Source organism: Drosophila sechellia, chromosome 3L (genome assembly GCF_004382195.2).
Source record: "Drosophila sechellia strain sech25 chromosome 3L, ASM438219v1, whole genome shotgun sequence".
NCBI classification, from domain to species: Eukaryota; Metazoa; Arthropoda; class Insecta; order Diptera; family Drosophilidae; genus Drosophila; species Drosophila sechellia.
Window position 1 is genome coordinate 8,173,456 of NC_045951.1, and position 17,075 is coordinate 8,190,530.

The 17,075-nt window shown below is 47.9% G+C and overlaps 4 protein-coding genes across 10 annotated transcripts; 1 reads left to right on the plus strand and 3 right to left on the minus strand.

Moving 5' to 3' along the window:
* Window position 1: 1 nt before the first annotated feature.
* On the minus strand, window positions 2-1,788 carry LOC6604865 (heat shock 70 kDa protein 14). Its single transcript, XM_002029674.2, has one exon. It carries the CDS (start codon window positions 1,657-1,659, stop codon window positions 118-120), a length of 1,542 nt encoding a protein of 513 aa, XP_002029710.1. The 5' UTR covers window positions 1,660-1,788; the 3' UTR covers window positions 2-117.
* A 311-nt stretch (window positions 1,789-2,099) lies between these two features.
* On the plus strand, window positions 2,100-7,781 carry LOC6604866 (rab GTPase-activating protein 1-like). Its single transcript, XM_002029675.2, has 9 exons — window positions 2,100-3,010; window positions 3,309-3,587; window positions 3,734-3,917; window positions 3,980-4,167; window positions 4,224-5,320; window positions 5,376-5,564; window positions 5,622-6,341; window positions 6,396-6,848; window positions 7,246-7,781. The coding sequence occupies exons 1-9, from the start codon at window positions 2,704-2,706 to the stop codon at window positions 7,411-7,413; spliced, it is 3,585 nt and encodes a 1,194-aa protein (XP_002029711.1). The 5' UTR covers window positions 2,100-2,703; the 3' UTR covers window positions 7,414-7,781.
* LOC6604867 lies at window positions 7,764-11,766 on the minus strand. 4 transcript variants are annotated; one of them, XM_032719047.1, is made up of 6 exons: window positions 11,463-11,754; window positions 11,070-11,379; window positions 10,602-11,006; window positions 9,731-10,099; window positions 8,963-9,667; window positions 7,764-8,896 (listed from the first exon to the last, which is right to left on the minus strand). In XM_032719047.1, the coding sequence occupies exons 1-6, from the start codon at window positions 11,664-11,666 to the stop codon at window positions 8,010-8,012; spliced, it is 2,880 nt and encodes a 959-aa protein (XP_032574938.1). In that variant the 5' UTR covers window positions 11,667-11,754; the 3' UTR covers window positions 7,764-8,009. The 4 variants fall into 4 exon arrangements, with proteins under 4 accessions (XP_032574938.1, XP_032574936.1, XP_032574940.1 ...); XM_032719045.1 differs by having other exon boundaries at window positions 11,070-11,400; window positions 11,463-11,753; XM_032719048.1 differs by having other exon boundaries at window positions 8,598-8,910; window positions 11,070-11,400; window positions 11,463-11,766.
* Window positions 11,767-11,855: 89 nt separating this feature from the next.
* LOC6604868 (isocitrate dehydrogenase [NADP] cytoplasmic) lies at window positions 11,856-16,369 on the minus strand. 4 transcript variants are annotated; one of them, XM_032719050.1, is made up of 4 exons: window positions 16,261-16,362; window positions 14,058-14,217; window positions 13,466-13,522; window positions 11,856-13,385 (listed from the first exon to the last, which is right to left on the minus strand). In XM_032719050.1, exons 2-4 carry the CDS (start codon window positions 14,157-14,159, stop codon window positions 12,105-12,107), a joined length of 1,440 nt encoding a protein of 479 aa, XP_032574941.1. In that variant the 5' UTR covers window positions 14,160-14,217; window positions 16,261-16,362; the 3' UTR covers window positions 11,856-12,104. The 4 variants fall into 4 exon arrangements, with proteins under 4 accessions (XP_032574941.1, XP_032574942.1, XP_032574943.1 ...); XM_002029677.2 differs by having other exon boundaries at window positions 12,105-13,355; XM_032719051.1 differs by lacking the exon at window positions 13,466-13,522 and having other exon boundaries at window positions 11,856-13,355; window positions 16,261-16,360.
* Between the last annotated feature and the right edge of the window lie 706 nt (window positions 16,370-17,075).

Sequence of the window (17,075 nt, forward strand, 5' to 3'; positions counted from 1 at the left end):
CTTTCTCGTTTGCCGCTGCGTATTTATCTTTATTGGGTTTTTGTATTGTAATCATTAGGCTAGCAACAATAAATAGTCTAGGCGACATCGCACCGATTTCGGTTCACAATCCGGCTCTCACATACAGCGCAGTCGCACCAGCGGCACCACGTTGCCGTCCTTATCGTCCAAATCCACCTCAACCTCTAGCTGGTAAAGCCCATCTTCCGGTATCGTGCTGTCGGGCAGACGGGCCAGGATCTCGCTCTCTCCGGTGCGCAACTTAAACGAAGCAGCTCCATTGCTTACGTCATCGCCCTTTCCCTGCTCTGATTGGGGCAGTGATAACCGTATTTTGGCAGGCAGAACGCTTCCCCTGCCCAGGACCAATTTGGCGTTGGATTCATCATTGCCGTGCCAAATATAGAGGTCATCCTCAGCCACCACGCAATCCTCCTCCTTGTGAAGCTGCTGTTCAAGGGGGTCAATCAGGCACACAGCTTGGCGCGCACAGCCGATGGCCACAACCTCGTCCGCCGAATGGCTGTTGTGGAGCTTGGCGTCCGGGAAACGGGCTCCCACTGCCGCCTGAAGCTTCGGGATTTGCATTGTTGCGCCTAGTAGAACGATGTCATCTATTTTACTCAAACCAGGATGCTCCTTTTGCGCCTGCTCCACACACTCGCCCAGCTGCTGAATGAGGTTATTGATCACTGGCTGTATGAGGCTCTCAAAGCGAGCACGCGACATCTGGGCATTGTAATCAACGCCGTCCATCAGGGAGTCGATATAAAGCTGCGTGGAAGGCATCGTGGTCAGGATGTGTTTGCAATTGGCAGCGGCAGTACGGATTTTGGCCACTGAGCGGCGAGACTCATGCGGATCTAGCTTGTACTTGCGACGGAACTCCTCGCAAATAAACTGCACCAAGGCCTCGGTGAATTGCCGGCCACCGATGGGGAAGGGTCCGAAAGTGGCCAGCTGAACGAACAGGCCATTTTGGACGGCGTAAAAGGCGATGTCGCTGTATAAGCCACCGCATTTGATTGTTAGCACATGGCGGCGCTGTTCCGTCTGCTCCTCGCCGATGCTGTAGCCTAGAACGGCGGCCGTGGGTTCGGTTATAATCTGGGCCACGTGGAAGCCAGCGGTTTGAGCGGCATCTGCTAGCAGTTTGTAGGCCGAGGCGGGATAGTAGCTGGGTATGGAGAGCACGGCAATGGGCGCCTGTTTCCCGTCTGTGTGATATTGATGGGCCAGCTCCAGCTCAGCGCGCAGCAGCTCCACCGTCACCTGATAGGCGCTGAGATCCTTGGTCACTACTTTATCGTCTTGGTCTTCCCTGTCGGAGGGTATAGTGTGCTCCATACGGAACACCAGCTCCTCCTTGTCAAAGTCGCAGGGTATTTCCCGCAGCGCACTGGACAGTTTCTCCTCCGTGAGCTGTTCCATGGGCTGAAGCAACTGAAAGCTGTGTGCCACCGCCTGGCGCGGACGGTTGGCCATCTTCTGCTTGGCCGTGAGGCCACATTCGATCTCCGAGGTTCCGTCCCAAAGAAGGCACGCTTGGGACACACGGTCGCCCTGTTTGTTGGCGATCACCTCCGCCTTGCCATCCGCGCGCACGTGTGCGATGCAGAGCGTGCTGTTGCCAATCTTAATGCCAAATCGCGGCCACATCTTTGGGGAGTGGGAATCGGAGACAGAAGTACCCGGACTTAAGGAATTATCTTAACAAAATGCAACGAATAAGCGCGCACGTTTTTTTGCAGCACGCGCGGTAGTGTTGTGTGGCAGAGTATTTGGCAACACTGGCGGGGTATTATGTCACGGCGATGACACTTTTTCGATATTTTATATTATATATTTTATATTTTATATTACCACGCTAAATTTGAAGATTTGGTTCTTTGAACTACGATAAAAAATATATTTATATTTATTTTAATTTTTTCAAGATAAGTCATTTAGGGATTTTTAAAGAAAAATTTTTAATTCTATTGGATCATTTACCTATCGATTAAGTCGATAGGTACACTTATTAACACTTTCAAAAGATTTATTGAATAACGTAAAGCAGCTGTTTCCTTTCGATAGGAGTCGACCTACTGCAGACCATCACTAGCTGAAAAATATGTAAACAAAACAGACGGAAAATCGCAAGAAAATTGCTTAAAACCCGATTAAAAAGACAACAATACAGGGCCAAAACAATGTAATACAGTTCTGCAAAGTATAGGCCATAATAAATAAACCAAAGTATAAGCAGAAAGCAGCTGCACGCGCTAAAGTAACAAAAAATCCATAGGAATCCAAGCGCAGAGGCTATAGAAGCAAACTGTTGACCCCGCCGACCCCACCGTCCACCACCCCCTTAAAGGCGCAACCCCTCCAATTCCCCCGCGAAGTGGGCACTGTGTGACATACATGCGCGTGTGTGTACGCCCCCAAAACCCCAAGCAAACCGTACCGATTCGTCATCGATTTACGGCGGAACCAAGCCAAACAATGCGACTCCGCTGAAAATTGGACAAATTGAAAACGAAATCTATTAAAAGCGAGTGCGAGTGCGTGGCCTTGGAACAGAAATTGATTTGTTTCCCTGCCCTGAAAATGCGCAATTCTTAGGGCTTAAGAATAAAGAAACTCGGAATATATCACACACACAACAAAGAGTAACCCATTTGGGAGTGCCTGGAACTGAGGCAACCTTGAGTGTTCGGAATGGATGATAATCTGAGCACCAAGTCCTCGGAATCCTCGATAACAACCAGCGGGGAGTACGAAATAGTTACCGACAGCAATGTGGCCAGTCCCATGGAGCAGGTGAAGCAGGTTGTTAACCAGGAGGGGACTCAACCTGAAGTGGGAGGCAAACCGCCCACTTCGCTGAGTGCTCTGGCTCTGTCCTCACCCGAGGCTGGAGGAGATCGTTCGCCCACACTGGACATGGCGCAGAATCGCAACCTAAGTGACATGCAGCACGAGATGACGGACGCCCTCAAAGATCTGGAGTTGGAACGCGGCGTAGGTGAGTGAAGAAACACAACTGAGAGGGTGGAATGGGTTGCCCTGGGTAGCCTGAAATAAACTCAGTCGTTGCCCAACGCCAGCTGTGCACACAACGTCGCGGTCGCTCCACTATTGGAAACATCAAACGATTGCTAAGCCTAACCAGCTGCAATCTTATCGGCGCAGAGCCGTAGTGCTACGCTGTCATGGAAACAACGAAAAACAAACCGAATAATAATACTTTCCTTAAACAAAATTCCGCATAATTCGACATTTCTTATTGCTCGTCGCGTAATTGACAATTAACATATTTGCAGCTGCCAGTGGGGAGAAGTCAGCGCAACGTGTTCCGAGTCATCAGCAAAAGTCTCTGACCCTACCGCTCACGGGCTCCGGCGGGAGATCTGCCGATCCTGAAATGCGTTTCCCCTGCACCTTGTTAACGCCCAAAAGCGAGGAGACCCTCGACGATGCATCCAGCTCAAACAGAGTGGGTCATTCCGTGTTCTATGACTGCATAGACGCTAGCCCCGCCTGCGTAGAGGAAAAACAGGATGCCATGAAGCCGGATAAGGGCGACACCACCGATGAGGAGGGTGAGTAGATCTCTTAAATTGGTTAAAATCCCAAAAATCAAATCCTATACATTTTGTTCTAAATTGTATTCCTAGGCTCCTTAAACTGATATCTATTTTTAGTGTAATTATTGAAATTTAATTGACCATATGTTTTTCATTTTTAGTTTCTGAAATCGATCAGGGCTGCACCATATTTTCCGGAGTCACCTACCTGGGAGCAGCCAACATTAATGCTCCAAAATCCGAGACGGAGGTTTATCGCATTATGGGCGAGCTAAATAGTGGCTCAAAGTCGGTGGGCCTGAAGATCACTGTTAGCATACCCAATTGCTCAGAAGGCCTGGTTGTGTGAGTAAAGTTTTTACTGCCCCTAGAATGACTCATTGAGCGTCATAATGCTCCTATTACAGCCTCCACGATGCCGAGAGCAATACTATTATTGCCACCTATGAGATATCCAGCATTATCTTGTACTATCGAGGACCAGTGGATACAGTGGAAAACGGATGCTTTGCATTCACTTGGCTCCACGGCGATGCATTGTTTCAGTGCCATGTGTTTCGGTGCCATATTCCCGAAGCGGTTAATCAAGTCAGCGGTGAGTCAGATCATACAGTGATTTCATCCCGACTTATTCAAAATCTTCGCCCGCAGCCTGCTTCCAGAAGGCATTCCAGACTTATCCGCCCAGCATGAGTTGCAGCCTTAATTCGGCCGTTGACATGGCCAACTCTGTAACCTCCGATGTAAGCGGGAATCCTTTAAACACGGCTGGGTATGAGTTCATAGTCTCCTTAGAGATCCGTGAGCGAGTGGCAAAGAACTCCTATGCCGCAGTGCCTCGCGATAGGGGATGCTTCAAGCTACGAGCGAACACAGATAAGGAAGTGTGCATCACAGTCAAACAGACTCCGTCAAATGTTCTTCAACCATTGCATATCGAACGATGTTTCGGTGTTCTAGTGGCACCCGGAAAACTAGTAGTCCAAAAGGATATGCATTTGATCGACATGCACAGCATGGGTTACATCCAGCCAGGCGGAACAGGAGTAGCAACCGAATCGGACAGCAATGCCCAGCAGAGCTCCACCTGGCCGTATACAATTCGAGCTGAGTGGAAAGCCCAGGAGAAGGCCTTTGAGCAGTTAAATCTTGAGTCGTCCAAGACCAATCTCACTGTGGCCGTAGACATTGTGATGCGACGTATACAGGAACCGGTTAGGTTCGTCATTGAGACCCCAGTGACCATTCAGTCGGCCAACGAAATGCGTATTATGGACCATTTTATGTCAAAGCGACCCATGACACTACGATTCTATTTGCATCTAAAGCGGACCGATGAGTCCAACTGGAAAGTAAATAGCATTGATCCCTCTGAGGAAATCACGGAGCAGCCGGGCCACCAGCAAAGCTCTTCCCTGCTCAAGATGGGTATGAATAATCTATCGCGCATTGTGCGCAGTTCGTCCATTGCCTCGATTGAGGATGATTGTCCCTCGGACTACAGCAGCGATGGCGATGAGCCGCTGCTGAGTGGCACTGGTGAGGTATCTAAGGATTGCTCGCAGGACACGCTCGACGAATGGGATCCCATTCTGCGGGAGTGGGATTCCGAGAAGAGACCGAAAAATCTGGCACCTTTAGTACGCCTCGGCGTTCCAGAAGCACTGCGTGAAAAGATCTGGCAGAAGCTAGCCAACGTCGAGGGCAGAATGGAAATGAACGACAAGTACAAGATCTTAATCACCAAAGTGAGTATTGAAGTGAGTCCATCTGAAAAGTAATTATTTGAAAATTTACTTGTAGGAAACCAAATGTGAGACCGTTATACAGCGGGACATCCATCGCACTTTCCCGGCGCACAAATGTTTCAAAGAAATTGGCGGTTCTGGCCAAGACGCACTTTTTAAGGTGTCCAAAGCGTATGCCGTTCATGACAGCGAGGTTGGATATTGTCAGGGTCTAAGTTTCATAGCAGCTAGTCTGCTCCTTCATGTAAGTAATTAATAATGACACTACCAAGAATGAATGCTTACGCACTTTAATTTTCAGATGCCTGAGGAGGATGCGTTCTGTGTTCTGGTAGCGCTTATGTACGACTATGGGCTCCGTGATCTCTACAAAGCTGGATTCGAGGTCCTTTACCTTCGTCTCTACCAACTGGAGCGACTGATCAAGGATCAGCTGCCTAAGCTGCACGAACACTTCACAGCCTGCGGCATTGAGACGCACATGTACGCCTCCCAATGGTTCCTAACCCTATATACAGCGCGATTCCCATTGTGTTTTGTGTTCCACGTGCTGGATGTCTTTCTACTGGATGGACTACCTGTGCTCTTCCAGGTGGCCGTTACTCTCTTATCAATCTGTGAATCAGATTTGCGACAGCTTGATTTTGAGGGCATTCTAAAGTATTTCCGTGTAACGTTGCCGAAGAAGTGCCGCAGCTCCAGTCAAGCACGCAAGGTGATGAAGCAAGCCTGCGAACGTAAGATAAAAAAACTAAAGCAGTACGAGGAGGAGTTCCTGCTGAAGAAACAGCACAAGGAGCGCCTGGAGAAGGAGGCACAGATTTACGAGAATCGTTTCGGCGAGGAGAGGCGCAAAATGCAGGCGGAAATCGACGCATTGAACAAACAACTGACTTCCGCCAAGGAGCGAGCTGTGGAGAAGGAGAAGAAGCACACGGGCATTATACAGGAATACAAGCAGATCATCCAGCGCCAAGAGCAGGACATGAACACACTAAGCGAGACTCTAGGAAAAGTGATGGTGAGTTGTATTGTAACATAAATCTGACGGGGTATTAATTTCTCTCCCTTTCAGCACATGGTTTCCAATTGCCAGGATTGTCAGCAGCAGATCGACGCCGGCAATGACAACGCTAAGTCAGATGACGGCAAGACCAGGCGGCAAACCGATGCCATGCGGAATGCCAATGAGCATCCACTGGGTCCACTTGATCCGCTAAACGCTGCCTCGCAACGCATCCGCGAACTAGAGCTGGAGCTGGCCCAGGCCAAGCTAGCTCAAGTGGAAGCCGAGTGCAAGAACCAGGACCTAACCCATCAGCTCAGCAATACGCTCAGTGAGCTGCAAACCAACCGCAACAGCTGGCAGCCCTGGCTATCGAAGACCTTCAATTCGCTGCAGGAGAAGGTGACCACGCGAGGCGGCCATCGGGATAATGGCAGTGGCGGACCTATGCCCTCATTCCAATCCTACATGGGCCAGGCGCCAACTACCCTGAGCGAGGCCAGCTCCCCCAGCGGCAATCAGGTAACCTAGAGTCCAGTGATCCGGCCAACCTGTTATGACTGAAATTTCTTCAGTTTATTATTTTTAAGTTTTTTATGTATTATTTCTATAATTAAGATATGGGTTATCAGCCCACGAGCTGAGCTCCAGGAATGTTTTCGAAATACTTTAAGCTAACTGGGAATATCCAGCCATTACTTATCATTGATTAATTTAATTGCGCGCTTTCCCTCACACCATGACACACATTGAGAATCTTTATTTAGTCGACTCTATGCAGGCATTGAACCCTTCTGCTTCTGTTAGTACCCTGAACCCGGTTTGCTTATGATTTTATTGATATTTTGCGTTGCAAATAAAACCCCGTGTATATAACATAGTGAATTTGAATATTTTTGTACCTCGTATGGCTGCCCAGGAGTACAAGACCTTTGCATTTGCGTCGGTGGGAGGGTCACCGAAGTTGCCCAGCAAATTCCAGGCCACCAAGCTGCGCAACAGCATCGACAGTCTGCGCAATATAGTGGTGCCCCTCGACACCGGCAAATCGCTAGCCGAGAATCTCAAGCAACAGCTGCAGCAGTAGGAAAAGATACAGATACAACGTAGGAGGATCTGGATCTGGATAGCAGGCAGACCTACGGCAGTGACTACGTCTGGTATTATTTATCATATTCGTCTATATATACATATAAAAACGTGCATTTTGATTTCCATAAATACGCGAGTAATAGATTTTTATTATTTTGCACTTTGAGGCACCCGAAAGTCAGTGCTGGTCAGGATGTGCCCCGGATCAATTATTGGGTTGAAGTGAATCTTGGGCGATGGATGTTCGTTGTTGTTTTTTGTGATCTGATCTGGGGCACATGACTGACTTGCTCTTTGGCAAATGCTACACGTATAACGGCTATAAATAAATAAAGTAACAACAAATGCTAATTCATAATGTAATTATTTATTTCTTTTTGCGTTGTGGTACATATTATAAAGAATACAAACGTTGAGACCTTTTGGATAAGGCTCGATGAAGTTGGAATTAATTATTAATTAATAATTTCAATAAGCTAATAACATTCGAGTAAGGAACAGGCTTATTTATATGTGACTAGATACCGACCAGAAGCACACCAGGCTTTAATACTATCCTTCCACTTGTCTACTCCACCTTGAATCTCCCGCTCAGATGAAGAACAATCGCTGCATTCCCTCGCTTCTTTTTTGTGGCGTCGATACCGCCATTGTCGCATAGTTCATCAAAAGATCGGCCGACGAGCTGCGCTGCATGAGACGCCTCCTTCTGGCACTGCCACCTCTGGCATTGCTAAAGGATCGGCTTCGTACGTGACCCCGATGACGCCTCTTGGGCCGTTGGGCTACGGCTCCAAAGCAGGACACCTGCTGCTCCGCTTCGCTCTCACTTTCGCTGTGACTCGGGTGACTTTCCACTATCACATGGGACTGGAGTGTCTGGTTGGATTGCTCCATCTCCTGGGTAATGGTCTCCGATTCACTTGTGTCCTCGGGGGTCAAGCGGGCTCGCTTGCCCACACTATAACTCGATGGATCCCTCGATAGCTCGGATCCGAAATTACTGCTGCTCCGTTCATGTGGAAGATTAGTGCCGTAGCTAAGGAAATCCGGGTACGGCAAATGTAGCTCATCGCTTGTGAATGCTTCGGGAGAGGAGAAGGTATGTCGCAGCCTCCGGACTCGGTAACCCCTGCCAGGTGGAATCTGCTGCACCACCAACCACGATCTCTTCAGGAACGTGTGCTCCGTGCAATTGCTGATTGTCTGCTCCGGACTCTGTTTCTGGATCTGGTTCTGGTCGGTTGTCACAGGACTCTCTGCCGTCGTGGAGGGCAGGCCTAGAGTGAGTGAAATGCTAAGTGAGTCGCCTCCCTGGGTGCACTCATCTGCCGTGCTGCCGGGCGTTGTGGCTGACCCACCTGCTGTGGGTAGTTCACCCCCAGCGGATAACGATGACGGGCTCGTTGAAATCCCCACGGATTGGACCCGCTGCTGCCCTGACTCCTTTGCTGCCGGGAGAGACGTGTCTGCAGTGCCTGCAAGTGGGACTCTGTGGGTAAGTTAGCGACTGCAGGGCGGGATTGGGGGAACTCTCGACCTACCACAAACAGCCGTGGCGAGGAGCATTCGCTGGGCCATCGTCTGTACGTGTTCCGCATCCTCCGTTGTATCCGTGGCCGCCACTGCATGGGTCATTGCCGCCGCCGAGGTACTGGGCTGTTCCTGATCTCTTTCCAGGCTGCAGCTGCGATGCAGTGGGAGTACAGATTGCATGGTGCAATTGCTTGCGGCGCGACTGCAGCTCCGATCTCGAGGAGGGGCTCGACGGGCTCGTCTCTGACGACGTGGCTCCCGTAGCTCCTGTTGCATCCCCACCTTGATGACCTCTTCATAATCGGGTGGTGCCTCATAGCTGGGCGGTTCGTCGGGCGTGCGATCCTCGTCCTGGCGATCCAGCAACTCACTGATCGTCTGCAGGTGGCTTTGAAGCTCCCGCTGGTGTCGTGCTCTAACCCCCATCCTGTACAGGATCACCATCCAGCCGGACAGTACACCGAATATGCCAAGTGTGCTGATGATAAAGATTCCCGTGGCCGTCTTGAGATCTGGATACTGGTCTATCTTGGGGAAATAATAGTTGGGCTTGTGGGAGTACCAGCGACGATCGTGATGCAGGTGCGCCCAGTCCTCCTCGCAGGAATCCGGCTCATCGCTGCCATCCCCACAATGGTCGAAGCCATCGCAGTGGAGGCGAATGGATATGCAGTGGTTGTTCCCGCACAGAAACTCCGAGCCAATGTAGCAATCTATGCAAATTGAATTCGTTAATTAAACATATTTAAATTTTCTAAATATCCAATTGAACTCACTCAAATAGTTGAATACGCTGTAAACGATGGCCAGCTTGGAGGACATCCCAAATACCCCACGCAGTCGAATGTAGTAGCCATTGAGAATGGGCGCCACATGGCTCTCCTTGCTCAGCCCATTGTTCGGCCACATCACATTCTCGATCTCCACGGCATCCGAGGTGGTGCCCTGCCGAATTGTGAGCTCCGATCTGGCAGCCATGCCGTAGAAGTCATCCACTCTCAACAAGATGTGGGTTTTCATCATCATGTAGTTATTGCCGGGCTTTATAATCCAGATGCAGTCAAACAGCCGCACGTCCGTGGCATTTTCGATCATGTTCATCATGGTGATGGCGCCACCAGGTCCGGTAACCATTCCCCCGCAATCTAGAGGTGAAATACAGATATGTACATAAGCATTTTTGTGCCGTTGCATCATGCATTGTGATCCAACCTGCCGCAATAGTGCATAAGCAACCCCATTCCGGATTATATACAAGTATTTGCCCAACCACCACCCTACGGGCAATGATCCAAGAAATCGATTGTCTTACCAAACCGAACCCAACCAGAGTCACCCAGTTTCCACTTCAACGCTTTGCATTGACATTGATATTCGCCAAGTGGGCACTTCCACCCACTTCCTCTGCCAAAATCAATATGACAATTGCCTGCAGACTTTCAAGTGCCTGACTAATCCGAAAATTATTCAAATGTCCCTATTCCTACAGAGAAAAGAAATGCCAACCCCTTTTAAAAGTTAATACATTTGCAAATTCTAAAATGAAGATCTATACTTTTAAAAAACCTCTATAAGTTAGATAACCTTAGATATTAGTAATTTGATAGTCTTAGTTTTTGTTCAGTGTACTGTAACCCACTCACTCACCTGTGTAGGGCACCAGTCGCTCGTCCTTGAGCTGCTTGGAGGATACGAAGCTAACCTCGGCGCGAAAGCCAACTCCGGTGGCGGAATTTCCCCGGAACTGCAGGAGCAGAGACTTGCCGCTGCTCACCGTGATCGGCGGACGGAAGTGCTCGCCCGTATAGGAGTCTAGCATCTGGCCATTGGAGTCGAAGATCTCCAGGGTGGAGGTGAGACCCAGTTGGAAGTCGGTAAAATCCAAACGCACCTGGCAGTTGTCCGCCTCGCAGGTGAGGATGTGTTCGATTCCATAGTCGCGTGGATATGCCATCGGGAAATACGGCGTGGAGATCACTTGCGGCTGGGACTTAGTACTCCCATTGCCCACAATGGACTGCTTGGGGGAACCACTGACTATCCGCACGTTGCCTATTCCGAGGGAAATCCGGATAGAACTTTCTTAAAAACCTACCAACTGATTCTAAATCTTACGTTCCGAGAAGTATTGAAGGGAGAACACGTGCGCATTGGTGGCTCTGTAGAAGAACTTCAACTGCAGGGTCCTGGTTTTGCTCCGGAACACCTTGCCATCTCCGCAGAACTCCTGGCCGGAAATGGTTGAATCGTAGGGCGGCTCAGAGAACTGGATATGCTCGCAGGGACACATGCTGGACTTGCCACCCGTATTGCCACAACTTTTGGAGAAGTTGGCATAGGTGAAGGCCACTCGGATGACGCACTCGGCACAGGTGACCAGCTCCAGGCTGCACTGGTACCACACGTCGCCGGACACTGCATCGTTCTTAAAGACCAGCGGCGAGCTCTATTTTTAAGTTCACAATTGCTGACCAAATCCCGACCAGAGAAGCTGGTAAATACACTTACTCTATAGGCAGTAGTAGTCACATTCCGGGCGTGCAGCTCTCCGGCCGGACTTCCCAGCTCCAGGAAGTGACGTCTTCCATCCCAATGATTGCATATATCCAGATCCCGGTAGCTACTGGTGGCGGGATACGCCTCTCCTGGCCAGCAAAGCAGGCAGATCACGTAGGCCAGCAGGTAGCCATAGCCCAATGCTTCGGCTAGCATCGATAGTTTCGTCCTTCTAATAGGATCCTGATCCCCTTCCGCTTGAACCGTCTCGGTGTGGTGCCGCCAAGTGTTAGAACACAACTGTGGCCGCTGGCAAATCCAATAAACCCAGAGCCATCAGAAGCCGCACAAGTTGACCGGGCCTCGTAACGAGCCCACCCTCGACTGGGTTAAAGACCTCTCGAGTCCGGTATAAAAATACATTTATTTGAAATTTCTTTTCCGTTAGACGTTAAAGGGAAATCAGGGTTTTTTGCGTCTCGCAGAGACAATGAAACAGTGTGAAACATGCATCGAGGACATGGATTTTTAGCCTAGGACATGCACATCTACAAAATCGAATGGAAATATTGTGAATATGGTGACGAGGACGAGGCATCGCTAAGTGGTTCTCTAGAGATGCGAGGCTTGCTGCTCGGACTGAGTGCCGGATAGTCACTTGGCGGAAACGGCATTCTTGGTCAGGGCAGTCTCCAGGTTCTTGGCCAGCGTGTTAATGAACTCAAAAGTCTCCTGGTAGTCCTTGCGAGACACGGCGCTAATGCTGCCCTTGATGCAGATGGCCAGATCCTTGGTCATGGCGCCGCTCTCAATTGTGTCGATGCACACCTGCTCCAGGGTCTCGGCGAACTGCTTCAGTGGCTCGTTGTTGTCCAGCTTGGCACGGTGCAACAGGCCACGGGTCCAGGCGAATATCGAGGCAATGGGGTTGGTGGAGGTCTCCTTGCCCTGCTGGTAGAAGCGGAAGTGACGCGTCACCGTTCCGTGAGCGGCTTCAGCCTCCACGGTCTTGCCATCGGGGCATAGCAGCACGGAGGTCATCAGACCCAGAGATCCGTAGCCCTGGGCAACGGAGTCCGACTGCACATCACCGTCGTAGTTCTTGCAGGCCCACACGAAGCCACCCTCCGACTTCATGGCATAAGCAACCATGTCGTCGATGAGGCGGTGCTCATACCAGATGCCCGCCGCCTCGTACTCCTTCTTGTACTGCTTGTTGTACAGGTCCTCGAAGATGTCCTTGAAGCGACCATCGTACTTCTTCAGAATGGTGTTCTTGGTGCTCATGTACAGCGGCAGCTTGCGGTCCAGAGCAAATTTGAAAGAGGCGTGGGCAAAGTCCACAATGGAATCGTCCGTGTTGAACATACCCAGGGCAATACCAGGGCCCTTGAAGTCATTGATCACCTCATCGATGACCTGACCGTCGGCACCCTTCCAGGTGAGGGTCAGCTTTCCGGGTCCGGGAACCACGTAGTCGACAGCCTTGTACTGATCGGCGTGGGCATGGCGACCGATCACGATGGGCTTCTGCCAGCCACTCACCAGACGGGGCACGTTCTTGCAAATGATTGCCTCACGGAAGACGGTGCCTCCCAGGATGTTACGGATGGTGCCGTTGGGCGACTTCCACATCTTCTTCAGGTTGAACTCCTCCACGCGCTTCTCGTCGGGAGTGATAGTGGCGCACTTGATGCCCACGTTGTACTTCTTGATGGCCTCAGCACAGTCAATGGTGACCTGGTCCTCGGTCTGATCACGGTGCTCAATACCCAGATCGTAGGTATGAAGCTCAATGTCCAAGAAGGGCAGAATCAGTTTGTCCTTAATGGAGTCCCAGATGATGCGGGTCATCTCGTCACCGAGGACATCCACAACGGGTCCGGCTTTGATCTTTTGTGCCATCTGTTCGGAAGAGCATACCACACTTGAGTGCTTGAAGGGCAGGATGGGAATCTTATTAGCTATATGAAAAATGGATTTGTGTCTGAAAGCTTCGGTGTTGGGGTATTCACCTCGCTCACGGCGAACATCCTTTCATTATCCATGGATATCTTGTGGGTTTTGGGGTCCTAAACACAGGCGATACAGGCGAAACTTATATGTATGACGATAATAAAGTGACAGCTGGTCAAAGCAAAGTGAACTTTGATCCGCCTGGGATAGGGTGGGTCGATATTGATGGATGGAAATTAAAACACACCGTGTTTCAAAAGTAATCCCTTATCTTTGCTTTGTAATATTTAATATTTCGTTATGCTTCTATGATAATTAAGGTACTTGCTCAATATTTTAAAAATTAAGATCTCTACTTGACAATCATAGGAAATAAACTTAAGACAAAATTGTTTCATATTTTTTTGTATACACAAAAAAAAAAAGAACAGTCAATATAGTAATCTTATCTTTTCGATAGTAACAAAAGAACAGGCTTGCTTAAGGTGACTACTCGATTGTTTTTAATTTTAATATTAGGACCGACTACAAAAAATTCAAAATATCTTTGCAACTTAACTTTTATCCTGCTCATCGACACACCCTATTCCGAAATTTAGCAAGCAAAGAGATATTAGAGCGACAGAGGACGAGGATACAAGGAGGACCTACCGCGGCGCTGATAGCGAAATTAGCCCGGAAAACGGCCTGGCTGAGATGCGGCTGCCGGTGGACCGACGTCATCATTGCGGCTGTGCGGCGCAGGGCGAACATTTTACAACCGGATGGATGTGGATGCGGGTAATATTAATATGAATGAACCGACCGACGACTGGAAACGAGAGACGAAAGTGTTTGTCACCAATGTGGAACAATACGACACAATATGACACTGGAGTCCCGGGAAAGCGACAAATCTCCGGACAAAGCAAAATGAAATGCTGTGGGCGTCAGACGCGCTCTAACAGTAACTGATAACTGTAAAGTGCCGTTAAGCGCTACAGTTTCCCACTCTCTTGGGTGGCGTACAATCGTCAAATTGTTGCGCAATTGGCGTAATCACAACGTTCTAAATGCCCAGTCAGATAAGATTTAGAACCTCGGACTTTGATAAGCTGCTCTCACAAGCACTCGCCGCACTTCAAAGCCAGCGTTTTAATTAATAATGTAACAAGAGTATAAAAACAATAAGCACTCGGCGAACGCGTAAACATGTAATCGTTATCGCCGGCTGACTTGTCAATCGTTTTCGCATTGCGGGTGGCATTGTCACCCACTTCCAATTGACAACTGTTGCGTTTATCAGCTGATGAAAAACTTTTCCACTATGGCGGGCTAGCCACTTTTATTCTAAGTTCACGGCCGACTTGTTTTGATAAGGAATAAAAATTAGAAAGGCGCGTGGCGTTTAGCTAATATATTTTTATTTGAATTCTATATCAGCTGGTACGTGCGGTACTATCGATAACGATAGTCGAAGTGACATGTCAAAGCTTAGATAATATTTGAACTTGGGCGCCAATGTGTTTTTTTTTTTTGTTGCGAGGGAGGCTCGCTCTGATTATCTCGAAACGTCTACCATTCTTATCTTCTCAGTCAATGCCATTCACTTCTATAATAGAATAGCAATTGCGTGATGTTTATTTTTTTTTGGATTTTTCTTTTCATCTTTAATAGACCCATCGTCTGGCTTTAATATAAATATCTTTAAATATTCAGAGGTACATATGTATGTACCTAATTAATATATCGAGGTGGCGCGATCGCCGAACACGCCATAAGCTTAGGCCACGCCCACAATTGGCTGGGAAAAAATGGAGAAGTCGGTCGAAAAATAACAATATTTATGCTTTCACCAAACGAATTTCACAAGCGTTTTTTCCTAGTCCAACTGTGAGACTTCGAACATGGTACCATATTGATAAGACTTGCGATTGGTAAATAAACTTGTAGTGACGGGACGAATAATTCTCTAGATCTAATCAATATTTGCTCATCTCCTTTTTTTCTATTACCAGAAATATATATTGTTGAAATTAAAAAACAGTAAGATGATTTTTGACCCTTGAACTTTATGAAACTGTTAATGCAAAATACACTTCCCATCTGTCCTTATCAAATTTAAGTTTACGATAATCTAATAATAGTAATTGCATGTATACAGGTCTGTTTTCTGGTTTGATAAATGAGAAAAGTAAACGTTGACTGTTTAAGCTAAGGTTTGCTTTGCTAAACACTACCCAATTTTTAAATAATATTAGATTTAAGCACTCAAATTGAGCATGCAAAAGTCCCAATGAGATACGAGCTATCTGGAGATCTTCTCGAACCATCTATTTGTAGATAAGCATAGTAATTGTATAGGTTTAATTAAAACTGTCGACACGAATTCAAGATTAAACTTTGGACAGCACCTGGAGAATCAGGTGGAAAAGGCCTGTCGAATGGGCTACGTGTCTCTCTCTCTCCACATATACCCCTCTCTTTCTCCCTTCCGCCTGTTCACTCTTTTTTTTTATCTGTATATCTCTTTTTCGAGAAGGCAAACCGGTGCAAAGAAAAAACAAAAACAGCGGCAGACAAATAAAATGCATATGAAAACAGACCGGTGGGGAAAGTTCGGGGCCAAATAGGTTGGGCCAGAGGTTATGCATAATGTTAAACAGCGCAAATTATTTGCATTAAGGAGGCTTGAATTGTGGCAAATTTACGTATCGCAACCGATTTGGAAATCCACCATTTTTTATTTGCTCAGATAAATTGCAAGTCAGCCGTTGAGTGCAGTAAATAGCTGGGCGGAATGCGATGAGAAGTGTGGGTGTTTGGCGTGGAGTTTGAACCGGCTTATATAACGCTAAACGAATGCTCCGCTTACCTTTCAGAATATTTAAAATGCCGGATTTAGAATGTTAGAACACAGACTAATTGAATTGCAGACCGAAAGATGGCGAACCACTCCCAATCAGACGCAGCGAATAACTGAAACTGATTTGGCGACGACAACAATACAGAGCAAGAAGTGGCGCGTGTGAAAGATAATTCCGTAGATAAAAACATGTTATTAATCAGCTGCTTGCGAAGAGCTTTCCCTCGAACTTTTGAGCTTTGCTCTCGAGTTTTGCAGCACTCAGCTTTAGTTCGTTTTGCTAAACCGCCAAACATTAAATTTGAATTCTCAATTGTGAGAGAAGCGTGCGTTCATTTGCTTTAATGGCGCTAAAAGAAAATCCATTAAATGTGTTCCAAAAGTGAAATGTTAGCCGGCGCCGTTTAACTGGCCTTAAATATGCAAAAAAAAAAACTAAAATTGCCTTTAATGTGCGAAAGTGTGCTGCCATTAAGACGCGAATGCTACGTTCTTTCGCATAGTTTGGATAGTTAAAGTGAATGTGGGATATTCAGTAATGATAATGAAATCATTGAATTAGTTATTGAATGAATAAACAAGAAAACGCTCATTTACATGCCCCGTTGTTATTCTTATCGCGTAAAATTACATATTTTATTTTCCCGGCTAGAAAAATAGTTACCCATCTCATTAGGGACCGTACCCCATGAGCATTTTCAAACAACGCGGCTGGAAAACATCAAATGCGGCGACAGCCAACCGAACACGCATGAAAATCACTCGATCTTGGACCTATTATTTGACAAAAACTGGCTAGAAAACTCGTCTAATTGCGACGCTTT

What these genes read in the sequence shown, in the direction of transcription:
- LOC6604865 (XM_002029674.2), bottom strand. Translation starts at nt 1,659, where the DNA reads ATGTGGCCGCGATTTGGCATTAAGATTGGCAACAGCACGCTCTGCATC.
- LOC6604866 (XM_002029675.2), top strand. Translation starts at nt 2,704, where the DNA reads ATGGATGATAATCTGAGCACCAAGTCCTCGGAATCCTCGATAACAACC. An exon ending in TGCTCAGAAGGCCTGGTTGT is followed by an intron (nt 3,918 to 3,979) that starts GTGAGTAAAGTT and finishes CTCCTATTACAG; the next exon opens with CCTCCACGATGCCGAGAGCA. An exon ending in AGACTCTAGGAAAAGTGATG is followed by an intron (nt 6,342 to 6,395) that starts GTGAGTTGTATT and finishes TCTCCCTTTCAG; the next exon opens with CACATGGTTTCCAATTGCCA.
- LOC6604867 (XM_032719045.1), bottom strand. Translation starts at nt 11,666, where the DNA reads ATGCTAGCCGAAGCATTGGGCTATGGCTACCTGCTGGCCTACGTGATC. An exon ending in GCGACTGGTGCCCTACACAG is followed by an intron (nt 10,100 to 10,601) that starts GTGAGTGAGTGG and finishes TTTCACCTCTAG; the next exon opens with ATTGCGGGGGAATGGTTACC. An exon ending in CCTCGCCACGGCTGTTTGTG is followed by an intron (nt 8,897 to 8,962) that starts GTAGGTCGAGAG and finishes TCCCACTTGCAG; the next exon opens with GCACTGCAGACACGTCTCTC.
- LOC6604868 (XM_032719050.1), bottom strand. Translation starts at nt 14,159, where the DNA reads ATGTTCGCCCTGCGCCGCACAGCCGCAATGATGACGTCGGTCCACCGG. An exon ending in ATTTCGCTATCAGCGCCGCG is followed by an intron (nt 13,523 to 14,057) that starts GTAGGTCCTCCT and finishes GCCTGTGTTTAG; the next exon opens with GACCCCAAAACCCACAAGAT. An exon ending in GGATGTTCGCCGTGAGCGAG is followed by an intron (nt 13,386 to 13,465) that starts GTGAATACCCCA and finishes CTGCCCTTCAAG; the next exon opens with CACTCAAGTGTGGTATGCTC.